This window comes from Cyprinus carpio, chromosome B24 (genome assembly GCF_018340385.1).
Source record: "Cyprinus carpio isolate SPL01 chromosome B24, ASM1834038v1, whole genome shotgun sequence".
NCBI classification, from domain to species: Eukaryota; Metazoa; Chordata; class Actinopteri; order Cypriniformes; family Cyprinidae; genus Cyprinus; species Cyprinus carpio.
The window spans coordinates 12145708-12165050 of record NC_056620.1 but is presented as its reverse complement, the minus strand read 5'-3'; the positions used below and the strand labels follow the sequence as shown (position 1 = coordinate 12165050).

Sequence of the window (19343 nt, the reverse complement as noted above, 5' to 3'; positions counted from 1 at the left end):
TGGAGCCTCCAATATCGACATGTTCAGCATGTTGCTGACAAGAAATCCCCGGTTGTACAATAAAGTCCATATAATAGTGGTTTCCTTAGAGGGGAAGTGCAAGTTTTGTAATCCGCATCACTCCAATTTGGTGGCCTTGAGCTCCTTATCGCCAATCCCACATGGTCTGTCAGGCGACTGAAGTTCCCCACCACTCAATGGCCGACTGCATCAATTTCTTGCTCTGCATGACACAAGAAGCTGCGTAGGGTCAACGTTAACCACAGAGCCGAACAACTTGATTCCACCAACATGTCACTTCAGGGTTTTTTTCGTTTGCTGATTACAGCTTCTGACAAAGGACAGTAGAGAGTTTCATGAAATCACTCAAAACCACACTAGAAAAAATATGACACAAATCTGCTGTTTCAAGAAACTGTGGGGAAGATGCATCACTAACAATTATTATTATTGTAATAATAAGCAATTATTGGAAGTGTGTTTATGGTTGTAGATATTGAAGTACTTGCAAAAGAGTTTTATTTGTGCAAGTTTTTTTTTTTTTTTTTTTTTTTAATGGAAGCCTGTTTCTGCCACAAAAAAAAAGAAATTGCAACTTTGTATCTCACAGTTCTGACTTTTTTCTCGAAATTGCGAGTTTACATCCCACATTTTTTTCTCAGAATTGCATGATATAAGCTTACAGTTGTGAGAAAAAGAAAGAATTAGGAGAATTAGGAAATGTAAACTCACAATTATAAGAAAAATATCAGAATTGCAAAATTTTAACTTGTAATTTTGAGTAAAAAAATATATATAATTGTGAGATATAAACTCACAGTTGTGGGTTTTAAAGTCAGAATTGTGTGATATAAACTTGCAATTGCATGTTATAAAGTCAGAATTTCGAGATATAAAAAAACAGTTCAGAGAAAAATTTTAAGAATTGCGAGATGTGAACTCGCAATTGCGAGAAAATTGTAAGAATTACGAGTTTATATCTAGCAATTCTGACTTTCGTGCAGTTGCAAGTTTATGTCTCAGAATTCTGAGAAAAAAAGTCAGAAATGCCAGATATGAACTTGGGATTGTGAGAAAAAAGTCACTATTACCTTGTTTTATATTTTATTCAGTGGCGTAAATGAGCTTCCATAGTTTTAAGTCAAAACAAGTCAAGTAACATATTTCACATCTGTCTTGCAGGCATTTGCAGGTAACTCCAATACAGAGAGTGTGGTTCGGCATGACCTGCAAAACCCGACTGTGGCCCGTTATTTGCGCATCATTCCTTTAGACTGGAGTGAAGAGGGACGGATCGGCCTCAGGTTCGAGATCTACGGGTGCCCGTATTGTAAGTTGACTCTGCTTTGTCACATTTCACATCAGTATCATCCAATAGAGTAAATATCAGCAAAGATGTCATCATATGGAAATTATTTATATGATGCTGAAGGCTGATGGTATTTTCATCCTAATAACTGTGCACTATTATTATTTTTTTATTATGTAGCCTGATATTTATTATAGCTGTAACATTTGCTAAGCTCAGTATAAAACTGACAGTTTTATCTGTTCAGAGTTTCTTTTCATGCTGAGGAGACTTGGTTCTAAGCTTTTTTGCATCACTAGAATGATTAATATGCAGTGCAAGATGGCAATATGTATTCGGGAAGATCCCGGTACAATTAAGGGAAATTGGCTGACACAACTTTTTTTGAAAGTCAAGGTCAGCTATCCATCCATCCCATACAAATCCAAGTTTTCATGATTTGCAAAGATGTCTGCTAGTAAGACACCCTGCTGTTTGCTAAAACTGAGGAGAGAACTGATACTGTGCACTGTAAAATCAAACAGAATATTTTTCAGTGTGATGTTTTGGGGTAAATATAAAGTTGAGACAAACAAAAATGTCTAGGTCTTCACAATATTTATATTTAACCTTTTACAGTTTTTCTCAGTTGATTTGGCACTTTTCTCCAATGCAATGTACTTGTTCTCAAAACATTTAACACAGCCATCCAAACACAAAATTATCTTTACCAAACAGGTCAGCTTTACTGCAAAATGAAGCACTGCAATTTTTTCTAGTAATGCAATTATTAAAATTAAATATTAACATCAAACTATAGGTGTATTCTATTGATTACAAAACACATTCAGCTATAGATGCACAAATATCTAATGAAAATACATGTTTATTGCAATTCTTCAATAGGGAGTTTTGTTTTATATATATTGTGTATATCTAAACAAAATAAAAATTGTTCTCCAACACCTGCTGTCACCAAACTAAAAACTAATTACCCCTTTAAACTTAAAAACTTTTTGTGTCACCTTTAGCAGCAAGAACTTCAAAAAAAGTATTCTGATAACTACAGATCAGTCTTTTACAGCACAGAGGTGGATATATATGTGTGTGTGTGTGTGTGTGTGTGTGTGTGCGTGCGTGCGCGCGCGTGCGTGCGTGCGTGCGTGCGTGTGTGTGTGTGTGTGTGTGTTTGCCGTATACATGAATTATCCTGAATTATTGATCCTGCCTTTCATTTGCATCTGGAAGAGAATTGCATTGCATTTTGTCTACACTACATATTTGCTGCGCTTGCATCATGGGAGAAAAAATGTAAGCAGGTTGAATCCATGATTGACAAGCTCCTTTCTCATAATCTCCACGGGCCTTTTCCTTTGTGGCTGGTGATGTTGTTCTGGACCACCATGTCAAAAATGCTCCTGTTCCATTCAAAATAATCTTGATTGTCCAACTGATTGATCTCAAACTTAAATTCTGAAAAAAATGTTTGGATATTTACAGTAAATAACAGAAGTTGTCCCAGTAGGATTACAAATCTGTACTATCAGCAATCATAGTACAACACTTTATAAGTGTTTTGACATAGTAAGTTGTATTAACTATTGTGAAAACATTTGAGAGTTTTGCGCACATTGTTTTGAGAAGATTATTTGCAGGATTTGTAATTTGTATAAAATTAATGAAAACGTACAATCTGTTTAAGACAATTACAAAGTATTCAGGTCAATGTGTTAATGAGTTTGGAATGTGTCAAATCGATTCAGAAAAACTGTAATGTGTAAATTTCACATCAGTTATTACAAAGTATTCAGGTCAATGTGTTGTGTAAATTTCACATCAGTTGTTTTTTTATCTTTTTGAACTTTTTTTATTTTCCAAAAATGTGTTTTAGTTTATTTTTCACTATTAAATATATATATATATATAAAATTTCATGTTTATAAGTTATTTCCTATGATTAATTTATAATATAATAATAATATTAATAATATAGTATATAATAATTTAATGTATATTATAATTATGCCCCTTTGCTATGTTATTTGATAAATGTAGGTCATTGGTAATGTACATTTAATGTAATGTTTAGAATTTATTATCATTTGTTTAATAACTTAATTTATAATATATGTATTTCCCTTTGGCAACATAATTTTTTTACATAACAGAATACAAGTTTTTTACTCTGCAAGTGTTATTCAGATTGAATTAAATTGAATTGAAAGTGTTAATTTTGGACACTGGTTACATTTGCGTGGTATTGTAGAGTTGCAACTTCACATAACTAACAAGGTGCATGGAAAAACAGACAAAGTACTTACTGAACACCAAATTTACATACACGAGATAATCTTTCTTAATACTGATGTTGTGGTTAAAGGATAAGCTATTTTATTTAATCATTTTACAGAGACAGCTTTGCTGGATTTTCATTTGTTTGAAAAGTATCAGTCATTGCAAATCATGGATTTAAACAAAAATGCTTTCCAGATGACTGGATGTATTTTGAAGCAGCTGTCTCCAGTGAGGTCAAAACATCCTGAAATCTGAATGTGGCTCAAAGAGTGAACGCCACCTATAGGTCATGTCTGTAAATTAATTGCATTGTCATTATTCCACTTGCTTTAGTTCATGAGTATTCTTTTTTCGTTTTTATTTCAATCTAGCCTTTTATTATATTGTAATTTCACTAGCAAGGTGTAAACAATTACATCTATGAACCTCCAACATGGTTCACGTTGGTTGTCATGATTGCCAAATTGATCTTGATAACAAATTTCAATTAAAGCCACATAAATTGGTTTGAGAAGAATTGCAGTGCTCTCATTGCAGTGTTGTAATCATCTGTCATTTAACACCATACCAGAAGAACTATCTTTGCTAGTGATTTTTTTTTCCTTACCATGATTCTCAAACTTCTTACTACTTTTTATTTGTTAATTTATTGATTGAGGAAAAATAAAATCCTTGATATGGGGAAAAAATTTTTTTTTCCTGTTTTTAATAGTTTCTTTGAAATAATGATAGTGTAAATAAATCTGATGCCTGGCTCTTCTGGATGTTTCTGTTTATGACAAGTATGAATGAAGCCTGGTAGCTTTAGATAAGTATCATTCCTCAAGCTGTTTTCCTACTCGTGAGGAGCAGAGGGGGGTTTGGCTGCACTGACTTTCCTGTCAGAAAGTGTTTCATCCACATTTGCTTTTTGCTGGTGAAATCGCTCATATTCCTTCATCATCTCGTGCAGGTGATCACAGATGCCGATAAAGATGTGCCGTCATCTCCCAACATTTTTTATGAGGGCATAGGGTGAAATAAATAAAACCATATTCTCACCCTGCTGAAAAATCCTGATTAAATTGGTTAGTTGTGTTTTGGAACACGACAGATTGCCTTTACTAATATCTTAAACCAGCTAATGATGATCGGCTTAAACAATCTAATGACCTTCCTAAACCAACTAATGACCATCTAAAATCAGTTAATGACCATAGTAAAGCAAATAACAACCATCTTACAACAGCTAATGACCACCGTAAACTATTTTACACCAGCTGATGATCATCTTAAGATAGTCATTAGTTGGTTTAGGAAGATCAATAGCCTGTTTAAACTGGTCATTATCTGGTTTAAAATAGTCATTGGCTGGTGTAAGCTAGTTATTATTTGCTTTAGTATGGTTGTTGGCTGGTTTAAGATGGTCATTAGTTGGATTAAACTGGTTTAAGATGGTTATTACTTAGAGTAAGCTGGTTTAATATGACCATTAAACAAGTTAATGGCCATCTTAAACCAGTTTACTCTGTATAATTATGATCTTAAACCAGTTTAATCCAACTAACGACTATTTTAAACCAGCGAATTACCATATTAAACCAACTGAAAACCAGCTAATGACATCTTAAACCATCTTACACTAGATAATAACCATCTTAAAATAGATTAATACAATTAATGACAAGCTTAAACCAACCAATGACTGTCTTAAACTATCTTACACTAGGTAATGACAAACTTGAACCAAGTATGACCATCTTAAACCAGCTAATGACCAGCCAGAAGCAGTTAATATTCAGTTTCCATTTTCAAACAGGAATATATTAAGTACAAAAACACTTTTTGGGGACCTTTTCCGCTACTCAGTTTCTCTGTTGAGTGAAAACAGGGAAACAGAGTGAAAATAAATAAGACGTGCAGTAAAGGAATAGAGATAGCCCTTTTCAGGAAGCATAGAGGGAAAGAATGGGAGTTAGATAAGCAAGACCTGCAGTGGAGATGAAGCACAGAATGAGAATGAATGCAGTGTTCTGACCTTGTTGATCGGGCGAGAACGGATGAATGCATTTGTGATGGAGGTGAAGGAGATAGGCAATGGAGAGAGAGAGACAAGAGGAGTGGAAGAGCAACTGGCCAGACACAGCACACATACTCATGCATTAGTGTAGTAATCAGTCCCCAGCAGGGTGCATGGAGAGAATTGAATTAATTCCACATGCAGACTGTACTCTACCGATGCACACACACACAATCGTAGTAGATGCTACATACTGCAGGCATCCCCTGGTGATTGTGTACATGACAGATTACACTGAACGCATTTTCTCACCTGCTTTGTCCATGTAAAACAATTACAGTTGTTGCGTCGTTTTGCAGTTTACACTGCTAATGGAAGTGTAAATAAATGCAAATTGATTTTACATGCCTCAGGAATGCATGCAATGCATGAACGATCCATTCAAATAATGGAAATATCTTACTCATTGGCTGACTTGAAAATAACACTAACTGTAGACCCGAAACATACTCAGCATGTGTTATTTTTGTGTATTACTTGAATCCACCCACCGTTATGTTCAGTTAACATATTCATTATATTATGTTTTGGTTAGAATTATTTGGTTTTTTGCCGTAATTACATTTCTATGCAAATATTTTTGTAACAGTGTAAAATGATGTAAAAGTACTGTCACTTTTGATCAAAAGTTGAATAAAAGTATTAGTTTCTTTAAAAAAACAAAAATCTTACTGACCCCAAATATATGTAAATTATTCAAGGATAAGCTTGCTAAATATATTAAGCATAATGCTAATTAAACATAAATAAAGATATATGCCATTCAAAAGTGTGGGATCGATACGATTTTTTTAAAAGTGGTCACTTTGTATTTATTTGAACTACATTAATATTCTGAAACATTTCTGTATTTCAGAATTGTGTAAAATAACTGTTTTCTATTTTAATATATCATATGTAATTTATACGTGATGACAAAGTTGAATTTCCAACAGCCATATATATTATATTTATTATATATTTTTATAAGTGTGTATACTGCTGCAGATTGCTTTTCCATTGAGACATGTGTATATATATATATATATATATATATATATATAAATATACAGGTGCAATCCAATAAATTAGAATGTTGTGGAAAAGTTAATTTATTTCAGTAATTCAACTCAAATTTGTATATTAAATAAATTCAATGCACACAGACTGAAGTAGTTTAAGTCTTTGGTTCTTTTAATTTTGATGATTTTGGCTCACATTTAACAAAAACCCACCAATTCAACAAATTAGAATATGGTGACAAATTATCTCAACAAATTAGAATATGGTGACATGCCTGTCAGCTAATCAACTCAAAACACCAGTTTGGTTCACTAGGCTACACAATCATGGGGAAGACTGTTGATCTGACAGTTGTCCAGAAGACAATCACTGACACCCTTCACAAGGAGGGCAAGCCACAAACATTGATTGCCAAAGAAGCTGGCTGTTCACAGAGTGCTGTATCCAAGCATGTTAACAGAAAGTTGAGTGGAAGGAAAAAGTGTGGAAGAAAAAGATGCACAACCAACCAAGAGAACTTTTCCATGACAGTTTATTGAGATGCACCTGTGTGTGTGTGTGTATATATATATATATATATATATATATATATATATATATATATATATATATATATATATATATATATATATAAATAAAATAAAAATAAGTATTTACCCTTTTTATGACCCTTTTAGTCCAAAGTTATTGCAGTCACAAGCCTATAGCAAAATCAGCACCATCATTTACATTTTAATTAAGCTCAAATCAAACCTAATCAATCTCTCAATAAAGCAAGCGAATAAACATGCCACTTCAATCTTATTGGTGGAAGGGAACATGATGACGCCTGTATTTTTCTGTTCTCAGGTTGCTGTAGCTCTCTTTATAATTACCTTCTCATGCTTATCACAGATTTTACACGACTTCTGAATGATATAAAGACAGTCTGCAAAGCAATCAAGTGCCATCAGGCACTGTGAGCTTGTGTAATATATCCAAAGGTTATGCGGTGTCAGTGCAGGAGATGAAACCAAGAGAGCGAGCGAGAGATGCCACGAAAGGAATTTACATTCATAACTTCCTGTATGCCTCATTCCGAGCCTTGACAGGGATCAAAAATCCTCCTCCACTGCGCAATAAGCAGAAAGGCTTTGTCAGCAGGTAGTAGCCCACTGCAATTTTCTGCCTCCTCACTGTAGTTTATCACCTGATCCCAGCTGCAGTTTATCTGTGAACTTCACCATGCTTTCGTCCAAGCAATCTATAGAACAGTCACTCAACCGATCATTTAGCCAAAAATGGGCATGACACCTAGTCACCTCAGAGGTGCTAATCTCTTTTCCTCCTCCTGTCTTTCTTCCTCCCGTCAACAGGGGCAGATGTGATTAATTTTGATGGGAAGGGGGTGATCTCTTACCGCTTCAAAATGAAGAAGATGAAGATTTTGAAGGACGTGATAGCCCTGAAGTTTAAAACATCAGAGAGCGAAGGGGTGATTCTGCACGGAGAGGGGCAACAGGGTGACTACATTACCTTGGAGTTGAGGAGAGGCCGGCTACTGCTGCAGATAAACCTCGGTAAATCTGATATAGAGGCCTATAATAGATATCTTCTGTGTTTATGGTGCACTTGTGTGTACCTTGGGGTGAATTTTGTCATTAATGTGCTGCTGTAAGTGTTTCATGTTATTTATTGACTTTACACCTGCTGTCTTCTGATATTTAATTGATTGTTTGATGCTAAATGACTCTTTGGAAAAAAATTGTTACATTTAAAAGGATAGTTCACTCAAAAAAATAAAAAATAAAAAAATAAAAATTTGGTCAGTTTTTAATTGGGATTAGTAATTGGGATTATGTATTTAAAATATAAATTAATATGTTTATTCAGCAAGGATGCATTTATTTGATCAAAAATCACAATCAAAAAGACATTTATCTTTCTTGTTTGTATTATAAATTAGTTTTATATCAACTAAAAGTTGTTATTTTAAATGTTCTATTCATCTGAGAATCCTGAAAAAATATGTATCACAGTTTCCACAAAAAAAAATATTAAAATTCAACAGATTTCAAAATATATGAAAATTTAAAAGTTATTTTAAATTGTAATAATATTTCACAATATATAATTTGTACTGTTTTTGATCAAATAAATAAGCATATTAGACTTTCAAAAAATCTGGCTGACTCCAAACTCTAGAACACAAAAGAAGATTGTCTTAAGTTTTTGTCCATACAAGTCAATAGGGTCCAAAACCACACAGGTTTTCATTGAATTTTCAAAGAAGTTTGGAACAACATGAGCGTGAGTTTTCATCTGCGTGAACTATCCCTTTAATATCTCATGGACCTGCATTGCAGAAAAATCTAGCTGGAGGGAAAAGAAATACTTATAGACTGTAAAACACAAAACCCATTATCTTGTATATCATAAGGACATAAACATCTCATATGCCTTGCGAAGACGGGTTCAGAACTACCTCCATCAATTATTCTGCAGTGAAGGTGAAGATATTGTGTGTTTGATATTAACGATGGTCTCCCATGTCTAATAAACTGTAGGAAGTAATCAGTACGGCTCCATCCTGGGCCATACATCTGTGACTAGCGGCAGTCTGCTGGACGATCATCATTGGCATTCTGTAGTAATTGAGCGCTACAGGAGAAATGTCAATTTCACCCTTGATCAGCATACTCAGCACTTCCGCACCAATGGGGAGTTTGACCACCTTGACCTGGACTATGAGGTAGGACTGAGAAAGTGAATGATTTATTGCTCTGAACTTCATTTAATAGGCAGATGCATTATGGGAATGCTGAAGCTCAAAATGTTACTCCACATAACAGGTCATTTTAAAAAAGTATTTAAGGTCACACTTTTGTATAGAGACCAATTCTCACTATTAACTACTGTAGTTGCTTATTAGCATGCCTAGTATTAACATTTTGGCTGTTTATTAGTGCTTATAAAGCACATATTCTGCATGAACATACTCTACATCCCTAACCCTACCCAACACCTAAATTTAACAACCACCTTACTATTAATAAGCAGCAAATTAGGAGTTTATTGAGGCAAAAGTCTTAGTTAATGGTTTGTTAATGGCAACAATTGGACCTTAAAATAAAGTGTGACCATATTTAATTGTCTTTGAGAAAGATTTATCTCACAAAGATGACAATAAACAGGAAATACTGTGAGAATTCTCACTTTAAATTAGCATGAATTTCATTCTCATCCAAGATGATTTATGCTATTAATGATGGTCTGGTGCTATTCTGTTATTTAAACCAGCATAATAAATTTAGGGATGCTTATTGAATAAGCATTGCTGATTAAAGTACAGTGCACCTGAACTGAACAAGCTTTACCAAAACATGACTTTTTTTTCTTTCAGTGAAAAAAAAAAAAAAACATGTTGAGGATTATCCTCTAAGGTATTACACATATAATTAAAGTGAATGGGGACTGAGACTGTCAGTCTCTAAAATGACAAAAAAAAAGCATACTAAAAGTATCATAAAAACAGTCTTTATGACTTCTCTCTGTACGTCTTCTGGCAACATTATGATGCAGTAACTTTGAGAGGGACCAGGCCAAAATTAAAGTCATTATTCTGTGAAAATATAGCATGATGTAATTTTTTCTGACATCATATTTGATTTGATTTGGCAGTGAGAAAGTAATTAGGGTTAGGGTTAGGGTTAGGATTAGGGTAAGGGTTACTATTTTGTGGCTTCAGAAGTCTTGGAATATAAAGCATGGACTTCTTAATGGTATGTGTTTTTGGTCATTTTAGAACTTGGCATCTCCAGTCCCCATTTACTTTCATTTTATGGAAAAGAAAGTAAGTTATAGGTTTGGGATGACAGAGGGAGTAAATGATAATGGAATTTTTATTTATGTCATTAGAATATCTCTCTTAGCTTGTTAAAAAGCCCGGTTTTGGACACCAGCTCCCTAAATACAACATATGTTGTGTAGGTCAATTTTACATCAGCTGGATTTTATCCACACAGGCTGTTAAAAATAGAAGTTCAGTAATTTCTGTAGATTCTGGTCACACTGCAGTCGTCACCCAATCCAAAGATCTCAAGCTCATGCTTGATAAAAAGCTGTGAAGTCACACCAAGACATTTTGTTTCAGGAAGGTTCGCATTGTGATAAACCTTGTTTGCAGTGGTATTTTTATCCCTTGTCATTCTTTTCAGCATGGAAGGCTTAAAATCCGCTTCTCCGCAGAGGATTAATCCACACTAATAATTTGTAACAGGATATTAATGTTATCAAACAGAAATGATGCGTATTAACAAGAGCTGTAGAGGAGTGTATAGGAAATGGATTTTCAGCGACGTAAAGAATATGGTCTGAGAGCAAATGCTTATATATTCAATTGAGCTCAGATGCTCCTGGCACTGTTGGATGCTACAGAGCTGGTTACAGCTCAGTTGGTCTAAGACAAATTGACCCCAATTAAAGGGAAAGTGTCTGATTAATTGAGCTGTGAACGGATCCAAACTGGTGAGTCCTTTTCTGCTGGAGCACAGACTGCATTTACAAACAACTGCATTTATCAACTATTTTGTTGAAGCACTAGTGCTTCTTTCTGGGCTCTGTTTGAAATAGTTTGAATAATAGAACTTACTAAGCATCTTTCAATAGCTAGAAATTATCTGATTTGACAAAGTATGTGTAATTTTACTCCATTGTCGCAAGCTGAAATGTTTTTCTTGTGGCTGAGAAGTAATAATAATATTGTTAATTATATTACATAGTTTTAATTTCAATTAAATTTACAAGTGTACTTTCAGTTGAATTTGAAAACGAGACAATAGAAATGTAGAAAAAAGAAAAAGACAGAAAAAAGTGGTTAAGTTGAATCATTGGTGAACATGGGAACCATTTACATTTAAAATAAAATATGAACATGAATGAGAAAAAAATATTAATACAGGAATTAAATCTTATTTTGCTGCACATTATTTGCATTTTCATATACTAGCAAGCAAAATATTTATTAATGAAAACTTTAAATTTAAAATTAAATTGAATTTTAATATGATTATGAATATTATTATATATGAATATATATATATATATATATATATATATATATATATATATATATATATATATATATATATCATATATACATTTACATTTACATTTAATCATTTAGCAGACGCTTTTATCCAAAGCGGGCTTACAAATGAGAACAACAGAAGCAATCAGATCAACAAGAGAACAACAACGGTATACAAGTGCTATGACAAGTCTCAGTACAGAACACGTAGCCAGGGTTTATATATATATATATATATATATATATACCCACACACACACACACACACACACACACACACACACACACACACACACACACACACACATATATATATATATATATATATATATATATACACACACACACACACACACACACACACACACACACACACACACACACACACACACACACACACACATATATATATATATATATATATATATATACACACACATATATACATTTACATTCATAAACATTTTTTACCCCACATCAACCATTTTGGCAAAAGAAAAAAAAATCATGCCTAATCTTTTGCTGAATAATTTGCATTATATTTTACACCAGCAATTTACCAACATGAATGGCATATATTTAAAGACCTGTGTTAACTTGCTTTGACATACAATTCATTTTAACCAAAATGCAAAAAAATTACTATTACAGTATATGCAAAAACATGTTTTTAGCATAAAATTCTAAAATATAAATTCTTATTTCTAATGTGATCAAATATTGCATAGGAGGCCACTCAGTTTACCAACCATCTTACCCAAATCTCTGTATATATCGTTGTGTTAGACTTGGTGGATTGCAATGTTTTGATACTGTTTTTCTGAATGATGTCTGATTGTTTTCCATGTAGCTGACTTTTGGTGGAATGCCTTATTCTGGGAAGCCAGTTTCAGGAGGAAGAAGAAACTTCAAAGGCTGCATGGAAAGCATCAACTACAATGGAGAGAACATCACTGACCTGGCCAGAAGAAAAAAACTGGACACTTCTAGTTTCGTAAGTCTGTTCCCTTTTTCAATCAACTCCACAAACCATATCTGACTAATCAGAGTTTGAGTGCATAACTTTCCCGTTCATGTTCTGTGCATATTTAAGACGTTTAGGTGGGTTGTTTTTATCTGGAGGGTTTTGTGGAGGTGTATTACCATGAAGAACTGTGCAAGGTTGACACTTCAGAATGCAGAGCGGTTTAAACGTGATATTGATGGAACTCACATTTTAAACCTCATATCTATGCTGTATGGATCCGTTTAATTTGTTTCAGCATTTTTTTGTTAATGTTTGTTGTTTGGAATGTTTTTATTATTGGTGTATTTGATGACAATAATCTAATTTCCACTGCCTGTGATAATACGAAGAATGCAATAATTGCACATTATGTCAGATAAGCATATCAGTGTTCTGTGGTTCATTAATGGAACCACAAACATGAAGAGACACAATTTTTTTTTCTGATGAAAATTACAATCTTATCTCTGCCGTACAGTTACACTAGCACATCATGTCACAGAACATCAGACAAGCATTATGTTAAATAGAAATATGTCTAAATTAGATTCATGATTTTGTTGCAGAGATTTAGTTTTTGACAAATAAACCAATCAAGCTTGTACTGCACAAAATGAAATCTAAAATGAAAATTCTATCATCGTTTACTCACCCTTATGTCGTTTAAAGTCTGCATGACTTTATTTCTTTTGAGCAAAAGAAGATATTTAAAAGTCAGTGAACGTCATTGAGTTCCAAAACAACACTGACTTTCATTGTACAAAAACCTTCTTATCTTATAAATATCTTCTTTTGTGTTCCACAGAAGAAAGAAAGTCATACAGGTTTGGAACCAGATGAGCAAATGATTGTCAGAATTTTCTATTATCTCTTTAATAGTGAGAAAATAGCACAAATCTCCTCCTTTCCAAATTCGACATTGTGTCCACCATAGACAGGCTCTGAATTATTATTCAAGTCTGAAGGATTATGTTCAAGGTTAATAAAACACATCACATGAGAGGAGGTTCTGTTATGAAGCACTGAGGAAGGCTGAGTGCACTTTTCTATTTCATTGTGATGAGAGTCTGAAGTGCATTCGGTGCCTCGAAATTACCATTTAGAAGGACGTAGAGCTAGAGAATTATATATATAAACTCTTGTCGTTGCTTCCACGCAGCCCCTTTTCCAGCTTAAGGTTCCAAAATCGACGGCGTGTTTGGGAACATGCTGTAGCAGCATTTTGAGGGATCTTTCTTTAAGTCCATGTTCCACATGAAAGGTCCTCAACTATTTCAGACGCAGATTTATTTTCTAGTCACTTTATTTTGCAGCTTTTTGGACGTTTATTATTATAATGTTGCATCTGAGAAATACAATATACAGAGTGTTACATCAAATTTGATGCTGTACAGAGACATCAAATTTGCAAAATAAAAACTGGTCTTAGCTGGCTTTAGCTGGTCTAAGTTCAGCCGTGAAATTGTTTGATTCATAAAAAATTATTTAACCATCTCAGTAGGTCTACATTTTGATCAGCTGTACATAAAGTGTTTCCTGCCTCATTTTCAGCGCAACCTGACGTTCTCCTGCGTGGACACACACACGTTCCCCGTCTTCTTCAACGACACCAGCTTTCTGCAGCTGCCAGGGAGGAGGGACCACAATATGGTGTCTGTGGGATTCCAGTTCCGAACCTGGAACCCCAGCGGCCTGCTCCTGTTCAGCTCCTTGGCAGATGGAATGCTGGAATTGGCTTTAAACGATGGAAAAGTCACAGCGCACATTAACGTCACTCAGCAGAAAAACATGCGTGTGGACATTGCATCAGGTGAGCTGACACTTTTCCCACACACAGACTCAATGGCTGTTACATGGAGATCTCATAAGGTTTCATCAGCCCCTTTTTTAAAAAAAATGTGTTGTTCTTCTGGTAAAGCAGCACCTACTTGATAATTTACTTAATGTTTCAATGTTATACGTTTAAATGATGTATGATCAATCAGCACTAGTTTTAGCAATATGGTAGAGTTGCATCATGTTCCATAGTTAAACTCTAATGCTCAGGTTTCTCTTTTATAGCTTAAAACCAGTATTTTAATTCAGTAAGTTTTTTTTTTTTTTTTTTTTTTTTAGTTAAACAAGAAAGAGCTGTTTCAGAGGAGGAAAAAGTTATTATATAGAGCTGTTTCAGAGGAGGAAAAAGTTAGTGAAAAATAAACAGAATCTTTTTTTTTTTTGTGGCAGTAGCATCCACCTGTGAATTTTGCACAAGACAGAAATGTGTGTAGAGCAAAACACTGGGGTTCTGGAAGTAAAAATCTAATTTATTTATTATATATACAGACAGAGATAGACAGATAGATCTTCAGCAGCCATTACTTTAGTCTTCAGATTCAGATGATCCTTCAGATATCACTCTAATATAATGATTTTGTGCTCAAGAAGCTTTTTATTATTATTATTATTAGCAATGTGGAAAACAGCTGTGTTGCTTAATATTTTCATGGTATATTTGTTAGGTTTTTTTTTTATTGTTTGATTAATATGTGGTTCTTAAGAACAGCATTTGAGATAGAAACCATCGGAAGCCCATTTCAGCCTCTAAAAAAAAGGTTATTGTGACTTTCTCATCTCACAATTTTCTCGCAATTGTGAGTTTATATCTTGTACTTCTAAGAAAAAAGTCAGAATTGAAAAAGAAAAAAAAAAAAAAAAACATTTAAGGAAATTAGGAAATTGCTAGACAAAAGTCAGAATTTCAACTTTTATTTTGCAATTCTGACTTTATAACTCGTAATTGTGAGTTTATATCTCACAATTCTGAGAAAAAAGGTCAGAAATGTGAGTTTGTATTACGCAGTCAGAATTGTGAGATGTAAGCTCAATTACCTTTTTATTTTTATTCAATGGCAGAAACGGGCTTCCATAGAAATCTTTTTTAACACGTTTAAAAAAAAGAATCGGAAAAATACCAAAACTGCTAATCGGTTGGTCAATTTTGCTCTGAATTAATAAAGTATTGTAAACAGTAAATTTTAGTTACACATACAGTAAATTTTATCTCTGCATTATTCTTGTAGTATAGTGGAATGCATGTGGATAACAGTCCGGATCATATAGTCTTGGAAGAACTGACTGAGAAATACATTTATATTTAAATTTGGGTGTGTTCACACTTGTTATGTTTGGTTGGATTAAAATGAACTCTGGTGCGATTGATCTGTTAGTGCGGTTCGTTTGAGTAAGTGTGAACGCTGCCATCCAAACCCTGGTCCGCACCAAACAAACGGACCGAGACCGCTAAAAAGATGGGTCTTGGTCCTCTTCCAAAAGGAACTCTGGTGCAGGTCAAATGAAATGTGAATGGAACATGGACCAAATGCTTCAAAACAAACCAAAAACAGGAAGTAATGACAAGATGCGACGCTATGCGACATGATTTGATGACATGTTGTAACCAAAACAATATGAGCAGAGGGCAAACGTGGAGCAATGATGAGGTAAAGTGCCTTTCTATGAGCTCCCTGTGAGTTTTTAGTTGGTGAAAATAAAATTATATGTATACGCAAGAATGACCATGCTTAGTCCAGCAGACAACATTAGGTGTGTTCAACTTAAAGCGGCACTGAGCAGAACGATCGGTTAATGGGTGCTTTGATATCATATACCCTCAGCGCCGCTTTAAGTCTAACACACCTTTTGTATGGGGTGTTCGCTGAGTTCTGTCACTTTATATACTTCATTCAAGCTGACCAATTAAGTTGTGAACGTATCACTATGCCTTTAGGTTTAGTGTCTTTAGGTTCGGTGTCAAAAATGTCAATGTGAACGTTAAATGTACCAGGACTAAATGTATAGTTTTTCTTTTTGGTCCAGACCAAACGAACCGAACTACAAGTGTGAACACACCCTTAGCGGTCTCAGTCTGCTTGTTTGGTGTGCACCAGGGTTCGAATGGCAGCGTTCACACTTACTTAAACCAACCGCACTAACAGAGCAATCACACCAGGGTTCTTTTTAATCAAACCAAACATAACAAGTGTGAACACACCCTTGATGTAATTGTCCTTTTTTGTTCATGTTAGAAGTGTCTTTGTCAGTCTGAAGGAGACCATTAGCATTAAGACACCTATAGACATTCTGGACACACTCGCCAAACACCTGTGCTAATAGGCCATTAGGAGCAAGGGTAGTTACTCTTACATTATTAACCTCAAGGCTAATTGGGCTCCACCTCTATGGAATCCTTTATCTCTTTTAAGAAAAGCAAATTGACTGCACATTGAACAACAGCATGGAAGAGTCAGGTAATAACTTGGAGTTCCATGCATAGTAAGTCCTCAGTGACAGCTTTGAAATTAATATTGTGGTCTGACCCAAGCTAATATTTCTGAAATTTTGATCCATTTTCAGACTTCAGCATGTTACCGGATTTGCTGGATCAATTGTAGACTTTATCAATGGAAGTACTGATATGGGGTGTGACTTGCTCTTCTGCACCACAGAGTAAACCATAGTTCTATAATAAATCAGGTTGACTGATTTTTATCCATTTGTTGTCTGATTATATGATTTCCCCCCTCTTGGAATTATTTGATTTCTCTCTCTCTTTTTTTTCATCAAAAATCAGTGAAACACATGCACATGTACTTTATTTTCTATGAAAGCCTCTCAAATCCTTTAAAACTCCATCTTTGGAACATAATATATTTGTCGATAGAACATTAGCAGGTTTATACGTGTGGTTGCATGGCAGGGGTTTTTCTTGTTAATCTGACATGGGGTATTAGAATGCGAATAGAGTCTAGTTTTAAGAGCTTTGACTTTTTTTCCTCCATCTGCAGAGAATCGTTAGCTGAAGAAGTATTACCTTGACAAATTAATGAATGATTGCCTTAGTCATGCTTCTTGAATACTTTAGTTCTGGGGTATAGATGCTGAATTGAGAGCATTCGTGATCAATCTGCCTTTATAAATGGCTGATAAGGTTTATGGGAATGCTGCAATGAATTGCTAATCCTTATAGCGTCAAATTCTACGACACCTGATCATTTTCTATCTCCTGCCAGTTGTAAGACAGCCAGTAATTCTGGTTCCTTAATGATTCTATTAACAGTTCTTTTAAGGAATAAATTTTGGGAAGTGCAGTTGGCAAATAACAAGATGCTTTCAGAACAAATAAATTTGCCCTATACTGTAAAATAAAATAAAAAAATAAAATAAAATAATATAATATAATATAATATAATATAATATAATAAATTATTAAGTAATTCAGTAGATCAGAAGAATTGACTCATTTTATACATTTATAAGGGTGTTATGGTTTTCAAAAAAAAAAAAAAAAAAAAAAAAAACGGCTCATAAGTATCAGGAATCACACTACACTGTTTATGATGCATGATTTTAATTCACTAAGAATAACTCATAAGAGTTCATAAGAATCAGAATACACATTGTTTGTGGTCAATGTTTTTGATTTACTAAAGAAAACGTTTATAAGAGTGATTCGTTCACTCCAAAAAAGAACTGTTGATACGAATAATTTGTTTGATTGTGCTCTGTTTGTGATTCGTATTAAATAAGTATTGCAGGACACCGAGAATTTAAGATTGTTATTCTGCCCCTGACCATTATGTCTTTCCATTTATTTAGTTAGTTAGTTTTTAGTCAGTTTTTTTACTGGAGTTGAAATCTCAAGTTCTGCTGAATGTAAAGCTATCATTCCCACAATGATGTAGGACAGGAAACTGATCCAGACATAGGGTGGCCATATGTGTCTTTCATACGGGACAAACTAGCCAGGATTTTTATATTGCCTAAAACATCCAAAGTAGTTTGATCATTAACATGCAGGTTTTGTATATAACTGACCAATAGTGGCACGTGACAAGGTGAGATCTACAGAGAACTATCAAATCGATGCAAATATGCACACGTGTTTGTTCGTTCGTTCGACTTGAAGCGTCGCTCCGCACCAATCATTGAATGACACCAAAGTACTGTGAGAGCGATTTGAAAGCATAAGGAGCCGTATGCTTGGCTCTCTATAGCTCTCATGAATGTCATATAATGATCTATCTGCACAGTGCAAACAGCCAAAACCTGGATATTTTAGGCAATATAAAAATCCTGGCAAGGACGCATCTCGTAAAAATGGCCCGTATGGTCACCCTATCCAGACAACATAGAGGTTAGTAGGGTAATACAGTAAACTTTGTGAATATTTGTTTTCTTTTTGCAGCTCAGCTTGTTTGCATTCCGGCTCCATCCCTTTCTTGTCCAGGTTAAAGGTCCATTCTGCTTGTCTTGAGCTGCAAATTGGTCTTGGAAATGTGGACGAGCAGTCTGATAGTGCCGTAAATGAGTGTAGTCTTGCTAACAGGCCGTAGTTAAGTCAAATTCCAGAGGGGACACTTGCGTAATTGCCATCTTCTTACTTTTACTTATTATTTCAGCAATATGGTGCATTTTCAGCCTACTGATTTAAATGCATTGAAATTAGTTTTCATCATCTTATTCTTTAAGCGCTAAAGATTAACGGCCATCACATTAAGTTAATTGACATGTCATGAGCGGACTTAGTGTGGCGAATCCATTTGTAATGGTAGGCAATAGTACCATGTTAATGATTAGAACTTAG

General features: G+C 34.4%; 1 protein-coding gene across 2 annotated transcripts in view; it reads left to right on the top strand.

The window, feature by feature from the left end:
- The window catches only part of cntnap2a (contactin associated protein 2a), a 352125-nt gene that overhangs the window by 166220 nt on the left and 166562 nt on the right, over positions 1-19343 (top strand). For both annotated transcript variants that reach the window (XM_042752140.1, XM_042752141.1), the window contains exons 4-8: positions 1183-1330; positions 8000-8203; positions 9191-9375; positions 12563-12706; positions 14270-14528. In XM_042752140.1, the coding sequence (XP_042608074.1) occupies positions 1183-1330; positions 8000-8203; positions 9191-9375; positions 12563-12706; positions 14270-14528 (940 nt within the window). The remainder of the gene's footprint in view (positions 1-1182; positions 1331-7999; positions 8204-9190; positions 9376-12562; positions 12707-14269; positions 14529-19343) is intronic.